The sequence below is a fragment of the Zalophus californianus genome, chromosome 6, assembly GCF_009762305.2.
Source record: "Zalophus californianus isolate mZalCal1 chromosome 6, mZalCal1.pri.v2, whole genome shotgun sequence".
In the NCBI taxonomy this organism is placed as follows: Eukaryota; Metazoa; Chordata; class Mammalia; order Carnivora; family Otariidae; genus Zalophus; species Zalophus californianus.
In genome coordinates, this window is record NC_045600.1 from 21,110,639 (window position 1) to 21,130,115 (window position 19,477).

General features: G+C 41.9%; 1 protein-coding gene across 6 annotated transcripts in view; it reads left to right on the forward strand.

The window, feature by feature from the left end:
* STON2 (stonin 2) overlaps positions 1-19,477 on the forward strand; it is a 139,868-nt gene that overhangs the window by 12,477 nt on the left and 107,914 nt on the right. For all 6 annotated transcript variants that reach the window (XM_027568963.2, XM_027568965.2, XM_027568967.2 and 3 more), the window contains exon 2: positions 18,339-18,614. In XM_027568963.2, the coding sequence (XP_027424764.1) occupies positions 18,527-18,614 (88 nt within the window). In that variant the 5' untranslated portion in view covers positions 18,339-18,526. The remainder of the gene's footprint in view (positions 1-18,338; positions 18,615-19,477) is intronic.

Here is a 19,477-nt window from a genome sequence, read left to right on the forward strand (position 1 = left end):
CCCTGTCTGACCTGACTCCTCATCTTTCCAGCCTTTTGCCTTACTGTTCTCCAGGCTCATTTCTTCAGTCAGACTGAGCTGCTTGTAGTTCAGAAAATACAACATGCTTTCATTCATCTCGTAGACTTTGTATGAACATATCACATTTTATTATAGCCATCTTAAGTGGGGGAACTTATTAAAAACTTATTAAAAAGGTTCTAAGTCATGTACGAAACACTCTAGCTCTGCATCACCCCCATCCTTGCTTCCTGCCCCATTCCTGATACCGCTCCTGAATCTCAGGCAATCCCTGAACATAAAATTCGTTTCTTAGACTCATCTTCACCTCATGCCATGTCTTATTCTTATCTCCAGATCCTACCCCATCTCTGATACATACATACTCCAGGGGTTGGGGTAAGTAATGAGTGACGTTCAAGAATGGAGCTGAGGGGGAAGATCTCCGGATGAATATAAGAGACAAAGATGTCTGTTGCACATATACTTTTTGGTACCAAACTGGTTTTGTATGGTAACGCCACTGTTTAAACATGACTAAGTCGAACGGCACCCTCTAATTAACCATGATGCATTGTCTTGTTCTGTTGTTATCGATGCCATACTGCTTGGAATCTCCTTTTTCGCTGCCTCCAACTGATTTCTGTTCATCTTTCAAGCCCCTGCCCAGGTACCACCTTCCCTCAGTTTTTCTTCACTGACCCCAAGACTGGGCTAGGTGCCTCTCCTCTGTGTGCTCATGGCACTGTTGGATTCTCCTGGGGGTACCCTGATCACACAGTACTGTGATTATCTGTTTAATTTGCCTATCTCCCTCTTCAAGGCAAGGTCTGAGTCTTACTCCTCTATCTCTAGAATTTCACTAGAACATGCCTAGCGATAGGAGATGCTGAAGAAATCTTACTAATGAACGAAAAATGTATGAACGGATAATGTCCTGTGGCAGTGAGAATTCTGAGAACCTGCTGAAGCTCCATGAGCACAAATAACCCACAGACCGAGATTTATTAGGTCATCTCTTCCATTTTCTGTGTATGTGGGATTGCATACCAGTACTGGTTCCTAGCGAGGTTTAACCTTCCTTTGTTGGTCACCTCTTGGGCACCACCTCAAATCCTCTTAGCCCCACTTGCCTCTGGGTTTCCTTGGTGACAAGCTCTGCTGGACTATACCATCCTACCATCCAAGGCCATGTTGGGCTTACTCCCACCACTTTTGGACTCAGACGAAGCATCACCCTCTAGGGTATGGGATCTGGCTTTCCCATCTGCTGCTGAAGGAGCCAGACAATACACCCCAAAAGTATGGGGGAAGTTGGGTCACCATGGAATGAACTTTGGCCCAGTGGGGAACAAGAAACAGGCAGGACGTGACAGATACTTTCCCTCAGAGCACTGCTTCCTTTGATGGAAACTTTTGGGAGGCTGCAGTCTCTACCAGCCTCTCTGGGGGTGTCTAATATGACCAAGTGAGAAGTTTTGTTTCTTGTGAAGGCATGACTGGTCCTGTGCCATTTTAATTTGATTTCATTGTCTCATTTCTTTTTCTAATTCTAGCTTCCCTGGGATTGCCATAAAGCACTGGCCTAGAAGCTTGGTCTCGGACTATGATGTCTAAGGAACCCAGCCTAAGACACATTCAAACTTACCATATTTCCTTAGAGAAACAGGGGCCAGTAGAGGTGGAAGAAGAGGGAGGAGCACTATAGGACAGGTGGTCTGTAGTGTATGGATCTGACAGGGCTTAGCTGGGAGTCTGAGCCTTCAGCCATGCACCCCCTGCCCTCTCTTCCCATGCAGCATTGACTGCCCTCATTTAGGGGAACTGGGCAGATGGGTCCATTAGTAGTAAAAGATCCATCATTTGGAACCTGTGGATCTGGTCCCTCTGTAGGCTGGCCATCTGTTTCATGATTTCCTATTTTTAAAAATCTTTCTATTTAAAAAAAAAATCATATGTCTTTGTATGTCATTTATATAGCAGAATATTATACAGCTGAGAAAATTGATCCTGTGAGGATGTGTGATATATTCTGGGTTTAAAGCCGAGCTTTACCATTTACTGCTTGTGTAGCTTTGACAAAGTTAGCTGATCCAAGCTTCAGTTTCTTCCTCTGGAAGTGGACGTTAACAATAGCACTCTCATGCAGCGGTTGCAAAGATCAGCTGAGATAATGCACATAAGGCCCTCAGCACAGGGCCATACAGAGTAAGCTGGCAGAAGCTATTTGCTGGAGTTACTACTATTCTGTCTTTAAAGTACAACTTGAGAGTGATAGAGCGTTAATCTCTGTATGGGAAACAAATGTAAGGTGATAATTTTTAGCCCTTAAAAGGTTTGATTGGGTTTCTAAGAGGTACTTTTTTGGTAAATGTCAGACCATTTTTAGTCTTGCTAAAACAGGTGGGAAGGCATGCTGAATAAACCCTTCCACAGAAGCAGTGTTTACCTGCTAGGTATTTAATTTTGTTGAACATGTGAGAGTCACATACGGTTTGAGACTAGTTAAATCTATTTCCTGTCTTTCAAGTATTTTCAAGGTTGCAAATAAATTTGTATCAATTCCAAATTAATAAATATGTGGAAACCAAAGTGGAAAGGTTTTACAACTTTGCTGTGGTCATTCAGAGAATTTGTGGCAGGGGAGATCCCAGGAAATAGCCTCTTGTTCCTTCTCTGAGGTGAGTTTCAGTTTGTGGCAGGTGAAAAGAAAAGTGCTTCCTCCATAGAAACTTGTAATGGGGATTAACAATGTGTGCACTGGTAATTTTTTGCCTTCCTGTACAAAGTTGTATTAAGAGTCATTAAACTTTAAACTGTAATCACAGTATATTAACTCTTTACAATGGGACTTCAAGTCTAGCTGCTTTACTCTGTTCCACAAATGCTTGTTGCTTTCCTTCTGTGTCATTGGCCCTGAGCATTGGGAATATGGTGACAAAGGGCATAGACCGTCCCTCAGGGAGCTAACACTCCAGTTAATTTTCTTAAGGGTCAGCAGTGACCATGCAAGCCCCGTAATGTCTCTCCACAACATGGGACACTAGAGAAACCTACCTTCTTGAGAGTTCTCTTGCTTTCTTGACCCCAGAGGCCTCTGGTTTTCCTCTTAATTCTCTTGCCATCTAGCTCTGTCCCTTTGGGCGTCCCCATTTTTCCTTCTCATTTCCCTGTTTCCCCATAGGTAGGCATGCTACAGGACTCAGCCATCTTCTTTTGTCTTTTTCTTCCTCTGTTGATAACCTGTTCCTTCCCTTGGCTTCATGTATCATCTTTGGGGGTGTGTGTGTGTGTGTGTGTGTGTATGTGTGTGTGTGTGTGTGTGTATCTCAAATCTAACTTTCTACCCCTGATTCTGTGTGTGTGTGTGTGTGTGTGTGTGTGTGTGTGTGTGTGTGTGTCTCAAATCTAACTTTCTACCCCTGATTCTAGGCCCCAGACCTCCATTTCCTATATCCACCCTTTTGTTTCACAGTCCTTGAATGTCAGGATATCCCCAATTAAAACTCACTGCCCACCTCCACTCCCAATTAACTCCACGTTCCTCCTTTCCTTAGGATATTTCCCGCCCGTCTCTGCCCTCAGTTCGGCTGCCATGCCCCTGATCACCCAGGCGTCATTGTATTTCCTTTCCACTATGGTTTCTTTTGTTCTGTTGAATGAAGAATAAGCTCAAGGATTCTTATGGCTGTAAGCATTACTTCCATCTTCTTTCCCAGTCAGGGTTCTCTCCTGAGCATTTGATATTTCCCTGCTCTTTTTTTAAGTGTGGATGAGTGGCAGAAAGACGTGTCCGGGGCTCCAGGGGCAACATTCCCATAAAGAGGCACTGTTCCTGTTGCTTTGTACGTACGTGAATGGCGCCTCCCAGAGTTGTGCAGCGCGGTGCTTCAGGGGTGTTAGAGTGACAGGGGATGGAGTGCTGGTGAGGGCTTCTGGGGGTGCGGGGGAAGGATGCTGAAGGGTGGAATGGCAGGGAAAGAGTTAAGGGGAGTTGGCAGTGCAGCCCAGGAGGAAAGTTATTTCTATGAAAGAGGGAAATATTGGGAAATAGTTTTTCTCTCTTCCTCTACCTGACAGAATAAAGCTCTGTGTTTTTCTAGGCAAATCTGCACTGAGCTGACTTTATTTAGAGCTACCCATCAAGCTTGAGATCGGTGGCCTAGACCTTGGCTTTCCTCTCATTCTAGTTCTTCTTGATACGGGGAGCATTGGCAGGAATTTCTAAAATGAAGGTTCCACGTTGCTGCCACTGCACCGATACATTGGGACAATCCCAGATTCTCTTGTGACAACTGGACTCTTTTAGATCTGATTTCCCTGTGACCCAAAGGGGTTGGTCACAGTGCTGGTCCCACTGTTGCCCCGTTTGCTGAAACGGCCCAGATGACTGGGCCACACCAGCAGTGGGAGAGATATGGAGCCGTAGTGTCTACCATTTGGAACCTGTGGATCTGGTTCCAGAGGTTCCAAAGGACCCTTGCAGCACCTGTCCAGGCAAGTTGCTGTCTTCAGCTGCATTGGTGGTGCCATGCACCCTCCACGGACACTGCTCACGTAGATGATCATGCACATGGAGTCCCACACTTGTCCTGTGTGACGTCCCTGCCTCCTGTACCTTCTCTCGTTAGGCATTTCTAGGCCAACTCATGCCTCGCAGCCAGCTGGCCGGGCCATTTCCTGTGTCAGACTGAAGCTCACACCACTACTTCCTTTTTTCCCCAAATTTCTAAGGTTTCCCCCTTCCTTCCACTTTTACTTCCTGAATGCCATGACCACAGGCATGAAATCAGCAAGTTCTCGCCTTGACTCTCTGCCAGGCTAACTCCTACTCATCCTTAGTAGAAATAATAATGGTAATAGATAACATTAATGGGATGCTTATTTTTTCTTAAAGATTTATTTTAGAGAGAGTCCATGCATGTTTGCGAGCAAGGGGGGGGAGGGGCCGAGGGAGAGGGAGGGAGAGAATCTTCAGCAGACTCCCTGCTGAGTATGGAGCCCTACTTGGGGCTCGATCTCAAGACCCCAAGATCATGACCTGGGCTGAAATCAAAAGTCGGATGCCCAGTCAACGGGGCCACCCAGTCACCCCAATGGGATGCTTATTATTCCCTGTACTGAAAATCTCACGTCCAGCATCTTTTTTCATCCTCATAGGACTCTCTGAAACTATTAGGTAAAATTCAGGTTTAGAGAGTTTGAAACATTCTCATGATTATAATTAACAATGAGGGGCTTGGTCTGCTTGACTACAAACAGAGCTTGTGCTCTGAATCAGTGTGCAATTTATCTTCCTAAAACCCACCTTGGATATAGCCTCTCCTAGGAAGCCTCCCTAGACTCCTCAACCCCTGTGACCTTTGGTCATCCTCCATAGTAACCCATGCTGTCATTCAAGTTCAGGGCCTCTTAGCGGTGGTGGAGAGAGACCTGTGTTCCTTCCTTTTTCTGTGGTTCCCAATATATTAAAGGCTGAGGAAGTTCCAAGACAGAGTCAGAAAATATTATGACTTTTCTTGTGTATTTGCCTTTAACGAAATTAAAGCCTTTAATGCATATTCATACACAGAAACCCACAATGAAATATAGTTTTGCTATACACAGGATAACTATAGGAGTTATAAATCAAGTTCATTGAACTCTTTAGGCAGAGTGGTTTGGTAATGAATTGAAGGCTGGAGGAGGCACCTCTTTCAATCGTTGCAGTATGTTCCCATGACGAAATGTGTGCTTCCATTTTTAATAATATTAAAGTCCTTGGGTCACCTGGGTGGCTCAGTCGGTTAAGCATCCAACTCTTGATTTCAGCTCAGGTCTTGATCTCAGGGTTGTGAATTCAAGCCCTGTATTAGGCTCCACTTAAAAAAAGGATAATATTAAAGTCCTTCACGAGTCTGGGGCTCTTGGCTGATTGGCCTCTCTGGCTTCTGTAATATCTGTTTCTCTATCCCTGAAACTAGCACAGAGTCGGGGCTGACACACTGTAAGCTCTCCATTCTTGTTAGTTGACTGAATGAATGAGCCAATGATCGTTAGAGAACAGTCTGAGAATTTAGAATGATTTGGGTTGGAATCCCAGCACTACCATTTACTAGCACTGTGACCTTGAGCAAGTTACTTAACCTCTCTGTTCTCAGCTTTTGTCCTCTCTAAAGTGTTGATATTACTAATAGCACCTACCTCAGGAGGTCAGTTGGAGGAACAAAGGGGATGATGTGCCTCATCTATGGGATGACAGAAGTGAGCTTGTGCATGAAGAGTGCTTGGGGACGGGGTGGGGGAGGTAGGAGATGAGTCTGTGGGCATCATTGTTAATAAAGGGAGAGCCACTACAGCTGCTGCCCTGTGCTGTGCCTCTCCCTCCCCGACTGGCCATGCAGAAGAATGACTGGTGGCCCCAGGGGAGTTGCCAAAGCACCTGACTTTGTTTTCGGGGCCCTCACCCTTTCCCCATTCTGTTGCTTGATTGACAACAATGTGCAGACCTTACTTTTGGAATAATGCTGCAATCTCCTGACTACTCTCACCCACACTGTCTCACTTAATAATTATTCAGAATTGTAAAATTGCCTGTGGTTTCAGGAAATTCCTGCCTTTGTTATAACATGCCTGGTACCTGCCCCTCTCCTGCTGACAGAGTTAGCACTGAGGATATTTGCTCCTGGATTTATTGAGTTCTTTAGCAGCATTTTCATTTTTTTTTTTCTCTCCAAGCCTGGGATTCAGAGCATCTCTCATGGAGAACGCTCCGTTCCAAACTCTTTTTCTGTTTCCACGAGGCCAGGTAGAGAATGGCCTGGTTGGTCTGGGACCTCTGCCTCCCACATGTCCGCGTATTGAAGAGCAGAGCATGGCAGCGCTCCCTAACTTGGGCTCCCTCCTCTTTTCTGTCCAGTTGGAGTCACAGGGTCCTGGGCTCTGAGTGGAGCTTCATGGTGTGTCTCCACACTGCCCATGCATACGAGAACATCAGCCACCCTCCTCTTTGGCTACAGTTTCTCTCTAGATGACCTTTTCCATTCTGTGTAATGATGACTTTCCAATTTCTTTCACTAGCCCTGAGCTCCAGATTTGCATGTTGAAGTACACAGTTGACCTCTCTCTTGGATGTCTAAGAAGCATCCCAGATGCATCGTATTTAAAAAGAAATATTTATTTTACCTGTAGATTCTGACTCCTTCCCTCAACCCAATCAATGGCAGTACCATCCAACCCAGTCCTCAACCAGAATCCAGGAGTTACTCTTCCACCCTTGCTCTCCCTACATATAGTGTCCATCAGAAACTTGGAGACCCTACCTCCAACATCTATCTCAGATATGCTTCGTTCTCTCCATCTTCATTGCCCCCATCCTGATTCTGGCCACTCTAATTTTTTTTTTTTTTTTTGATAAATGAAACTACTTTTGTTTTCAGTTACAGTGTACTAAGTCACATTCGTTTTATGATATCTTTATTACTCTGTACATTTATAATCAGTAGTAAGAGAGTTCTTAATGCTTTGACAAAAAGTTTTAAAGATCACAGAACAATCGTATTTTTCCCTTTGATTATGAAAATTGCTTTGCATACTTTCAACTTACATGGTCATTTTTTAAGAAAAATTTTTAAAAACTGTGTTCCAATACATAGAAAATTTACTATCTTAACCATTTTTAAGTGTTTTTTAAGTTCAGTGGCATTAAATACATTCACGTTGTTGGGCAACCATCCCTACCATCTATTTCCATAACTCTTTTCATCTTTTGGAACTGAAATTCTTTACCCATGAAACACTACCTCCCCACTCTCCCCACCCCTACCCACTTCAGCCCCCAGCAGCCACCATTCTGCTGTTTCTGTGAATGTGACTACCCTAGAGACCTCATATAAGTGGAATCATATGGTATTTGTCCTTTTGTGACAGACTTATTTCACTTAGCATATGTCCTCAAGGTTCATCCACATTGTAGCAGAATTTCCTTCCTTTTGAAGGTTGAATAATATTCTTTTGTATGTAGATAGCACATTTGTTTATCCATAACCCCAGGGATAGGCACTTAATTGTTTCAGGCTGCCATACCTACCTACCTACCTACCTACCTTCCTTCTTTCCTTCCTTCCTTCCTTCCTTTCTTTTTTAAAGATTTATTTATTTTAGAGAGACAGAGAGTGTGTGTGTTTGTGAGTGGGGAGAAGGGCAGAGGAAGAGAGAGAATCTCAAGCAGACTCCCCACCGAGTGTGGAGCACAACAACACGGGGCTTGATCTCATGACCCTGAGATCATGACCTGAGCTGAAACCAAGAGTTGGATGCTCAACTGACTGCGCCACCCAGGCGCCCCTTCAGGCTGCCATCATCTTGCATCTCAACTGTATGACAGCTTCCTAATTGTTCTCTCCGCTTCCACTCTCCTCTTCCCATCTGTTCTCCACTCAGCTTCTGAAAAGGCGCATTAAATTTTGTTGTTCTTTAAATCCTTCATTGATTTCTCATTGTGCTTAGCATAAAATCTGAACATCTCAGTTTGGCTTGCAAGATCCTATATTCCCAAAAATGAACTGCCTTTACAACCTTATCTTGGGCTCCTTGCTCACTCTACTCCCAGTTCAAGGTTTTTCTTGTGTGTTTGTTTCTATCTCAGACTCTGCCTTTGGTTCCCTCTACCTTGAATACTTTCTACTTCCCGTCCAGTCGTGGTTGGCTTCTTCTCATCCTTGAGGTAGTCATTACATGTCACCTCTTCAGAGAGATCTTCTTCTGTCACCCTAACAACTAAGATCCCTTGTTATTCATTGTCTTAACCCTGTACTGATTTGTAGGTATTTTCCCTGTTTATAGCTAACTTGTTTCATCCTTGTCTTCCCCTCTTGGATATAAGCCCCTTGAAGGCTTATCTATTTCATATTTATCTCATTTACTTTTTGTATCCTGAACATCTAGCAGGTGTTTGCTAACAATTTAGTGGATGAATTAATAAATATCCCGTTAAAAAGTTTTTGAGAGGTGATTCCACAATCTGTTCTACTTCTCCTTGCCTTCCTTTTTGCTCACTCTCCCCTCATCCAGCCTTTAATACATTCTAAAATGTTAACATCCCTTGTTCTTAGGAAGAGTCATTGGTATGATATCATCATTACTGCACCAGTAAACTGCTTGAATGTTCATTAGCCTCCTGATGTTCAAAGGAAAGGTACCCAAAATTGTTTTCTAATTTTTTACATTAAAATGATCACCCTTCCAGCCTTGCCCCATGTCTCTGGAAAGGCAAGCTAATTTTGTAGTGGTCTAAGTAACTAAGGAAGAAAAGGACATTAAACTTTTTGGAGAGAGAAATCCTATGTAGTATGTTCCAAAATGCTACATGTGTAATTTTGTGTTCTTTTGCTATTTGCATTATTTTTAATTTATTCCCTACTAGGGATGATAGTTGATGTCAGTTGAAGTTCAGTCCCTTACCCATACTGGGAAGTTATTTTTAAAAGACTTGTCCCTCAAGATTTTGAGCTCTAGAATGACTTCTCCCATTTTTAAACTATGAAGCTGGCATGGGATGGGTGGGTTCTCTATCCACAGTATCACAAAGTTGAAATTAAGGATTGGCCCACTGCGTGCTCACTTGGAACTCAGAGTCTTCTCCAAACTTATGCTTGTTGTTGGCAGGATTCACTTCCTTGTGGTTTTAGGATTGTAGTCACCCTGTGGTCATCTCTGTCTCAGTAATGGAGACCTTTCCTCTCACACTTTGAATTTCTCTGACTACTTTTGCTACCACTGAGAGAAAACTCTCTGCTTTTAGTCACCCCAGGATGTGGAGATCCTACGGGGGTCATCTTAAAATTCTTCGCAGTTAATCTAGAATTGCATCCATCTTTATGTATCAGAAAAGCTTATTACAGTAGTTTAAAGAAAAATATCTTTTTCACATAATAAATATAGAGATGAATGATTATTGATACTGGCTCAGTGGCTCAGTGACTGTGATTCTCTTGTCCTTTCATTTGTGGTTGCACTGTGATTATCATAGCTCCAGCCATCACAACCATATTCAAGATAGGAAAAAAAGAGAAAGGGAGAAGGATCGGGGCTGCAGGAGCATTATCTGTCTACTTCATGGAGACATGCAATGCAAAGCAAGACAAAACAAAGACCAAAAACACTCTCAGAACTTTAGTTCTCATCATAACTCTATCTGTGTCTCATTGACCAGAAATTGATCAAGTGGCCACCCCTAGGTGCAAGGGAGTGGGAAAGCAGGAATAGAAATTTTTTGTGACTGGCTTAACCAGTAATGACCCATCCCCTGGTGCTGGATGAGGAGGAGAAATGGATATTGGGTATCTAGCTAGCATAACTGTTATACCTATTTTCTGAAAGGCAGAATGTGGTGTAGTGGAAAGAGTACAGAAGTTAAGAGTCAGGAGGCTTGTGATCCTGTCCCAACTCTGTCATGGTTCACTGTGTGACCTTAGGTTAGTCAAGCAACCTCCCTGAGTCAGTACATGTATCTATCAAATGAGAGAAATATCTGCTTTACTTATCTTAGGATTATTGTAAGAATGAATTGACATAATCCATGAAGTTCTGTGCATCCTGGAAATGTATACTACTAGTAATTTTTGGTTTTTGGTATAAAAATAAGAGTATTTCTTTCATTTTAAGAAATGTATGTGTGTGTGTGTGTATGTCCAAGAAGCTAAACAAAATATTATTATATTTCACTGAAACTAAGATGCCATAGATTGTATGTATGTATAGTTTCAGTGAAATATAATAATATTTTGTTTAGCTTCTTGGAAAGTCTTAGGTTTATGCCTAGGAATATGGCCACCATTGGGACCTGCAAGATTCCTATAGACTCCTAGGCAACTGAGAGTCTTATGATGGAACATCTAAAGTGATAGACCTATGGCTCTAAAATACAGATGGAAAGAAATTATCCGTACCAACTCCTTACTTTCATACAGCCAAAATATTAGTATTCCTATTCCAGATATGAAACTAAAGTAAGCTGAGTTTACCAAGATGGAGTAAGCCAGGACCTCCTAAGAGTTTGAGGTACTAGAAAGTCTTCTGCAAACTTTAAAGGGTGACTTCCTGCCAGGGTTATTCATTACATTCTGAATGTAACACACTGTTCAGGCACCTGGGAATGTCCTTCAGGGTCACTGCCTCAGGAATGCACCAAAGATCAGATGCATCCTGTTTTTTAGGCCAAGCATGACTTAGAGACTTGATTCTGAATGTGGAGCCATAGAGTTCTTTAATAACACAGCTATCAGGATTATTTATTTTGAAGAAAAATCACATAATAAAATATTTGTAATTATAACCTTGACATACACATATATGCATGCATGTAAATATATGTATATATATTTATATGTGTATATTTGTGTATGTGTGTATGTGTATATAATACACAAATAATGACTTTAGAGGGGACAAAAACAGACATGTAGGGATGGGGAATTATGGTGTATGTGATTAAAAGAAATAGTGGGGAGTTGGTTCACAGAGAATCATGGATACATACTGATGTTGGTTGAAATATGATATATATTTCTTTTGGAGTTCTTATATATGGTTGACTTGAGGCTAGGGTGTTCATTTGATTCACCAACTTCCAGTGGAAGAGGAGTGATCAGTTTTTTCTTTTTTAGTTTTTAAAGAATAATATATTTAAGTGAAAGAAAAAATGGTAAAAAGATAGTGGAAGCATACAACCAAAGCCACTTACCTTTTCCTTTTGGGAACATCAAAGCACCAGTTAATTAAAATATGTGTGTGTGTGTTTTCTCCAGTGTTCAGATTCTGTTAAAATGAACTCTGTTCTCTCCTAAAGGAAAAGACTTGAGAAGAAGGAAGAGAAGCAGTGTTCCAGGTCTTGAATCTGATAAAGGTCTTTGTCACAGGGCAATTGTGCCTTCCGGGCTTGTGAAACAAGTGGCATGGTTACGTTAACTTCATTATTAAATCTTTGTGATTTCTTTAGCCCACTGTGACAGAGGTCTCAGAGTACAAAACCATGCTGGATATTATCTTGTATCATACATTGCAAATTCTGAGTACATAGTAGATGTTCAGGAAGTTGGTTGAATGTCTTGCTTTAGAAGAAAGCTTTGCAGAAATACATACGATCTATGTGGTCTTAGTTTTTCATTCTTTCTTCCCAGTTTGCTTTTTGATCTTGAGATGCTTGTCTTTGATCAGAAAAAGGCTGAGGCCTCACTTTAGGGTTTGGAATTGGCAGTAGTACCTAGTTTGAGATGTTTCTGCATAAACCCCAAACAGATGGCTGGATAGCGTTTGCCAGTAGCCTCAAAACCCAACAAGTGGATGCAGACATGTCCAAAGTAACCGTCTAGTTGAATACATATGGCAAAGAGATAGAAGAGGGAGCTGGCTAAATCCTCAGGTTTAAATAACCTTTGTGGCTCACTAACCAAACAAGAATTATGTTACAGTATTATAACGCATAGTTAACCTAACAAAACAAAACATTTTCTCAGCTCTGAAGGGATGGAATTAATCCATATAGCTATATGAAATCCTCCTTTTCCTTTCCATATGATTTATGAAAGTTTTCTTAAACTTCTAATTAACATTTCCAGGACATCACTATAAAATCACCCTAATTTAGATGATCTGAACTGGACCCTTTTTTTTCTTTTTAAAAATGATTACAACTCAGAAGGAAATATTTCAGGGGAAGACTTCCAATTTTGGCTGTAACTGGTAACAAACTAGTCTTTGTGCAGTGTACAGCCATGAAACTACTGGATAAAATGTACGAGGCAACTGTTTTTAGGTATTGGTCAACAGAAATCACAGTGTTTCAATCCTGAGAGAAGGAAAGCTCATGAAGTGAGCCTGATGATTACCTTGGCTCTCTTCCAGGGGAGAGTTTCCTGATGCAGCATCATATGCTGGAGTCTACACTGAGCACAGCAGTCCTGCTGAGCTAATGAAACAGAGATCAGAGTCTGGGGCAGTTGAAGCAGCTGGAATCTGCTGGACAAGGCATTAGAGAAGAGAGAGTAGCATGGGGGAAGGGGGAGAAGAAATGTGTCTGGGTATACCCAGGAAATCCTTGGCCTGGCTGGAGTGCAAATGTACAGACTGAAACCATATGAGATTTACCAAAAGTGGTGGCTCCAAGGTTGAGAATGGGACCGAAATACTAGAGGTCAAGCAATATTGGGAGACGTTGGCAGTCCAGCCCAGCCACACTGGGAAGATCTCCTTAACACATTATTAACATTCTAAGCATCCAGAAAAGACACAGAAAGTCTGTGTGTTAGGGGTAAGGAACAAGCTTTCAAGCAGGGTTGGTAAAACTCTTTTAAAGAGTTAGATGGTAATTGTTTCAGGTTCTGTGAACTATACAGCATCTGTTATAACTACTCAAATTTGCTGTTGTAGAGCAAAAGAAGCCATGGACAGTACGTAAATGAATGCACATGGTTTTGTCTCAGTATGACTTTATTTACAAAAAAAGGCAGAGCGCCAGCCTTGGGTCATGGCTATAGTTAGCCTGCTGCTGTTCTAGAGTAAGACCTACTTCAAACCCACCCTAACAAGGCCTAGAGCAAAGTGTTGCTGAAATCTGCCATGGAGATTGAGTTTGGAAGTTGAGGTCTGCAGTTGTTAGAGGAGCTTCAGAGACATCTTTGGCTTTTCACAAATCCATCCAACAAAGTGGAAGCAAGCATTTTGACTTCTGGCAAAAATGAGCTCTGCAGAGGAAGATCAAATCCAGAATGTCTTCCGTATATCATCAACAATTAGTAGGTGTGCAAAAAAAAAAAAAAAAAAAAGTCAATAGAAACTAATCCCCAAATGGCCCAGATGTTGGATATGGCAGACAAAACCTCTAATGCAGCTATTACAAATATGTTCAAAGAACTAAAGGAAAACATTGTCATAATGAGTGAACATATAGGGCATCTCAGGTGAGAAATAGAAACTATAAAAGCATCTAATGAAAATTTTAGAATAGAAAAGTGGAATAACTGAGATGAAAAATTCACAGAATGAACTTAATGGGAAATAAAGATGATAGAAGAAAGAGTCAAGGAACTCGAAGACAGATCAGTAGAGAAGGAGAGAAAGCCAACTCCTCATCAGAAATAGAGACCAAAAGACAAAATACTGAAGGAAAAGAAAAGTCAACCTCTAATTCTAAGTCTACCGAAAAATATCCTTCAAAAAACAAAGATGGAATAAAGAATGGACTATTTTAGAGCCATGCTGTTCAATAGAAATAGAGTATAAACTGTATATGTATTATTTTAAATTTTCTAGTTGCCCCATTTAAAAAATGTTAAAAGAAACAGGTGAAGTTAATTTTAATTGAGCCCCAGCACAGAGAGCTCAGTATACATTCCTGATGATGCTGGTCCCTGACTTTGCCCAAGACACTGAGGTTCTGTTGTGACTGATAGCTTCCATCTCTAAGCTCCTTGTCAGTGCAGTCTGAGGAGCGTTAATCTCCCGTAGGCATATTTCTTCAGTCATTCTCTCCTCTTAAACCTTAGGCAGCTTACCATTTCCCACTGAACTCTTCTCCTCAGCTGTTAAGTCTACCAATCCTCTCTCCCCACATTTCCTCAGTAGACACCTTAGCTTTTTCAGACTGACCTCTTCACTGGTCTAGAAACAAGCTCACAAAGTTCTCTTATTCTTCCCTTATGCTGATCCTCTGTCCCGAGGATGTCCTTAGATATCCTTACTCTTCCCTTCTGGTGGTCCAGAACCAGGGATATCCTTCCATTCCAAGAAATCTGCTCAGTTTTTTATGGTTGCAGCCCTTGCAGATCTCTCTCTGGCTAAACAGCATTTCTGGTATGTCCTATAGCAGGATTATTTCCAGATTTGTTGTGTTTGCTCTTCTGTGTCCCCAGCTAGATTGCAAGCTGCTTGAGGGTCACTGGCTCAAAGGGTGCTTAGTATATGTCCAAACACATAGGGCTCATGAATGTATATCAGAGGATTGGCACAAAACAGACCCATTTCTGTGACTCCCATCTTATCCGCCGATCGTGTTTTCCACCCCCAGGTTTTAGTGTGTAAGTGATGCTGAGAAAGAAGCTGCTCTCCGAAGTGGCAACCCAGAGACTTCAGTGAAACTTGTAGTGTCTCTTGGTCAGTCCTGCTGCTGATACTGAGTCACTACCCATTTGTGGTGATTTTAAACCTCACTTTATGATTCACATTCTAAAAATGGGGTGAGGTTTTCATAGAGAACCCAAATTCCAGTGTGAACTTAGCCTCACAATTACTGGGTTCCTCTGTGGTTTTAGCTGCTGGTACAGCCACATCTCATGGCTCACTGGGTGTGGCTGTTTCATGGCAAATACCCAGAATCCATTTCACAGGATTATGATAGGTGGTTACCTGTAATAAACTTGTTCTACCAAGCTTTCTTGGGGCTGCTTATTATCCGTAACCAGCCTATGTCTGGATCTGGGATGGACAAGCTAAGGAAGTGTAGATAAACCTTTGGGGCTTCTCTTTCACTCATACTTTCTGAGTCGTAGTCTTGGTTCCTTAGCCAGACCGTGCCTGTATCTGTAAAGAGGAGGTTGAGTGCTTGACTCCAAGTAACATCTGGGAGAACTGGTCTAAAAACGATTGAAAAGAGAAATCCCTAATGCCAGATGTGGAAATGACAGAAATGGCGGGGAGAGGTTTCCATGAAATTTGCATTCTAGTCCCAAGACTTCACTAATGAGCTGTGTGACTTCTGGCAAGTAATTCAACAACAGCAGTGATGGCTATAGCTGACATTCATAAGGAGTTTGGACTGGAGCCCGGCACGTAGTAAGCCCTCTGTGCAGTCACCTACTGTTACCATCATCATTGATACAGAGGGTTCATTACTCCCACTACTAAGCACTCCGTGTATATTATCTCTCTTAAGCCTTGAAATTATGAAGTGAGACTTGTTATTCCTGCTGTACAGGGGTGAAATGAGGCTTAAAGGCTGTACAGGATTCAAATCCCAGACCCATGCTCTCATTCTCTGTTGCTACATTTGATTTCCTTAGGCCTCAGTTTACTCATCTGTGAACTTGAGAGTTAGACTGTTGGTCTTTAAAATGTTTGAGCTCAAAAATTTCTTGGTATTTGTCCCATTGCCCTCACCCTTTCCCTTCTCCTCTTCCCTTGTCCCCTCTCCCCCACCTCCCCCCCCCCCACACACACACTCATCTGTGAATTTTGCTGGATTCATCATCACGGGGTCGGGAGGATGTTTTCCCCATTGAGCTATGATGCTGCATGTGTCAGCACATGGACTTGTATTGTGGCTTCTTTGTTGTTGTTGGACCTGGCTTACATGCTGCTGTTGGAGGGAGAGGAGGAGTCTTGACTCTTCTCTTTTGCTGTCTTATCTTGCCCTGCAGCCACAAACACACTGAGCGACACTCATGTTTGATAGGGCTTGAGGACAGCTTTTAGGGACAAGCTCGCCAGAGGCAGCTCTAGGGTTTTTGGGCTCTGCGTGGTTCTCTGGTGAGATCTGGTTTTGGAGCTCTGTACTCTCCAGGCTGTTTGCACACGTCTGGTCCCACGGTTGGTAAGAATCTTTGGAGAGGGACTCGGAAGAGAGATTTCCAGGCTTTTCATTCTGTGCACAGCTGGGGTATCCTGGCAGATTTCCACATGGGGAGTTTTCACAGATCGTTTCATTATGGTTCTGTTGTAATTGATGTTTGTAAAGTACTTTAGTTGGGTGATTTTTGCATATATTCTGGTACTTTTTTTTTTTTTTTTTGGTGGCTGTAATCCAAAGATCAGAGTGTTTTGGCACCAGAAGACCTAGGTTTCAGGGTTGTATCGATCACTTCCTAGCTTGGTGCATCTAACACACCTGCTTATTATAGCTCTAGTTGATCATTCTGTGGATATCATGGAGAAAAAAGAGTCCATTTGTCACTGTTCTGGGATGTGTGAATTCTTCCAGTTAGAAGCCTGGGGGAAACATCTTAGGGCACCAAACAAGGGCCTGGAAACAATGAAAATGTTGGATAAGCCACTCCTCCCACCCCAAATTTCTTCATCTGTAAAGGAATTATAGTTATATCTGCCTTACTCAACTAAAATGGCTATAGAATCAAATGAAGTTATCATTTGGCTCAGGTCGTGATCTCACAGTTGTGAGGTCAAGCCCCGCATTGGGCTGCGCTCAGTGCAGAGTCTTCAGATTCTTTCTCCCTCTCCCTCTGTCTCTCAAATAAATAAATAAAATATTTCAAAAATATATAAAAAAATGTTTCTGAAAATTATAAATGTATGCGAGCAGTTATTTTTAGGCAGTATTGTACAGCAAAACTGTTTTAGCTACCAAAAAAGACAAAAACTATTACATATTTCTGTTCTGATTAACCCCAGCATAGATTATTTATAGCAGGTAATAATCTGTACTACAATTTCCTCAACATTTTTTTATTATGCACCCGTCAGAAGGCTATGAGTTAAATTTTTCTAGACTAAAATGAATATTGTAAGTATTCCATTAATAAGAACTGATATTGTTCAGGGCAAATAGTAGCTCTTTTGTGGAAACACATTAATTTTGCATTAATTCAGATTTTATTAATTTATCATAAGAGCAAGAGCTAGGTTCAAATTGTAAATGGACATTAATAGTACAAACAGAATTACGAGTCTATTAAGTATCTTTCTGTATACATAGAACATAATTGTGATGTGAGTAAAGGCTAGACTTTTATGTACTAATTCAAAGTGGCCTAAATTGAAAATATGTTTCTTTAACTCACATTTTTTACTAAAGCAAATATTTCCTTCCCATTTACTCCAAATGAACAAGATGACTCCATTTCTATTTCTCTTGATTGGTAAACCATGCTTGGAGGTACCATCTGGAGGTGGTTGGGTTTCTGCCAAGGATTTAAATCAGGCTTGCAAAGAGCTACCTGCCTAAGGCAAGAAAGTGCTATGATTTAATAGGAAAGAACGTGCTTTTATTTTACCATCTAGTTAAAAGAAACTGAAAATACTTTGAAAAGTTTTAATTTTTGTTTTACAACAATGGCATTGTATTATAAATAAAAGTATTTCCAAAATATAATAAGTGGAGAAATTTAGGATCTGATTGCTAAAATTTGCATGATTATTTACAAGTCTGATATGAAGGCCTATACAGAGATCTTGATGCTAAAGGCAGATATTTCTGTACAAGACGTGGGGACAAGACAGGGCAGAGAGAAGTAATACAAGTTGGAAACCACCCAGACCTCTTCGTGGGCAGTGTTGAAAACCCTGGACCTGTGTGGGTTGGATATAATGTGATAGTTGTCCTTTTTAATTTTTATTATTTTTTTAAACAGATTTCTGCTTGGCAGATTAGCCAAAGGCAAGAGGGGCCAATCTCTCTGCGTTCTGAGTGCCGCCCTCTACAAGATCCTCACAACAGAGCCAAGGCCCAAGTCCACTGTGCTACCATACCCCCACCCCAGACATTACTCTGGGGTCTGTTTGAGGCCATCAGTGTGAAGATGATCAGTGCCTTCCTAGCATGACGACCTTGGACCATGTGATTGCCACCCACCAGTCAGAGTGGGTCTCCTTCAATGAGGAGTCACTGTTTCCTGTCCCTTCCGAGGGTAAGGAGCACTCTCATTTCTCAAGTGAAAAGATCAGCAAAGAACCACAACTGTTTATAATGACTTCTACTTGATCATTCTTCGGGTGGGATCTTAATATGTGAAAAAGAGCCGGTTTGTCACTTTCCTAAGGTGCAGATTCTTCCACTTAGGAGCCTGGGGGAAGCATTTTTAGGAAACTTCCAGTCCCAAACAGAAGGGCCTGGAAACACCAAAAGTGTTGGGTGCTTTCTTCTAAGGAGCGTAAGCTTCATATTTACAAACTACTTTATACTCGGCCTTTTAGGGTGTTACTCCCAACAGCAGTTTGGATTTCCTCAGTTTTTAAAGCATAGCTGTGAAGAGTGAGAGGCTCTAGAGACAGATTGCTTGGGCTCAGATCCTGGCTCTGTCACAGCTAAGGGATATGCCCTTGGGTAGACAGTCTCTTTAACCTCTCTGTGTAGTCATTTATCTGTGCAGTAGGGGTAATCACAGTACCTTCCTCAGGAGGGCTGTGAGGATTAAATGAATTAATATATGTAAAGTGCTTAGAACAGTGCCTGGCATGTAGGAAGAGCTCAGTTAATTGTCATCCACGATCACGATGACAATGGCTAAATTGACTTCTAGGGACCTGGTGCTCAGGGATGAAGGTCAAGGTAGGGGACGGGAGATATTTGCAGAGCCTTGTCGGCTGGTTCTGTCCTACTGCAGCTACCACTGCCAACTGCTATCAGTCCAGCTTCATTGACAGCACCTGGAAAGTGTGAGTTGACAGGAGAGACGTCCAGGATGGTGGCCATGGGGCTATTGAGTCCTTGAAATGCAGCTAGTCGGAATTGAAATGTGTCTTAAGTATAAAATACCCACACTGAATTTCA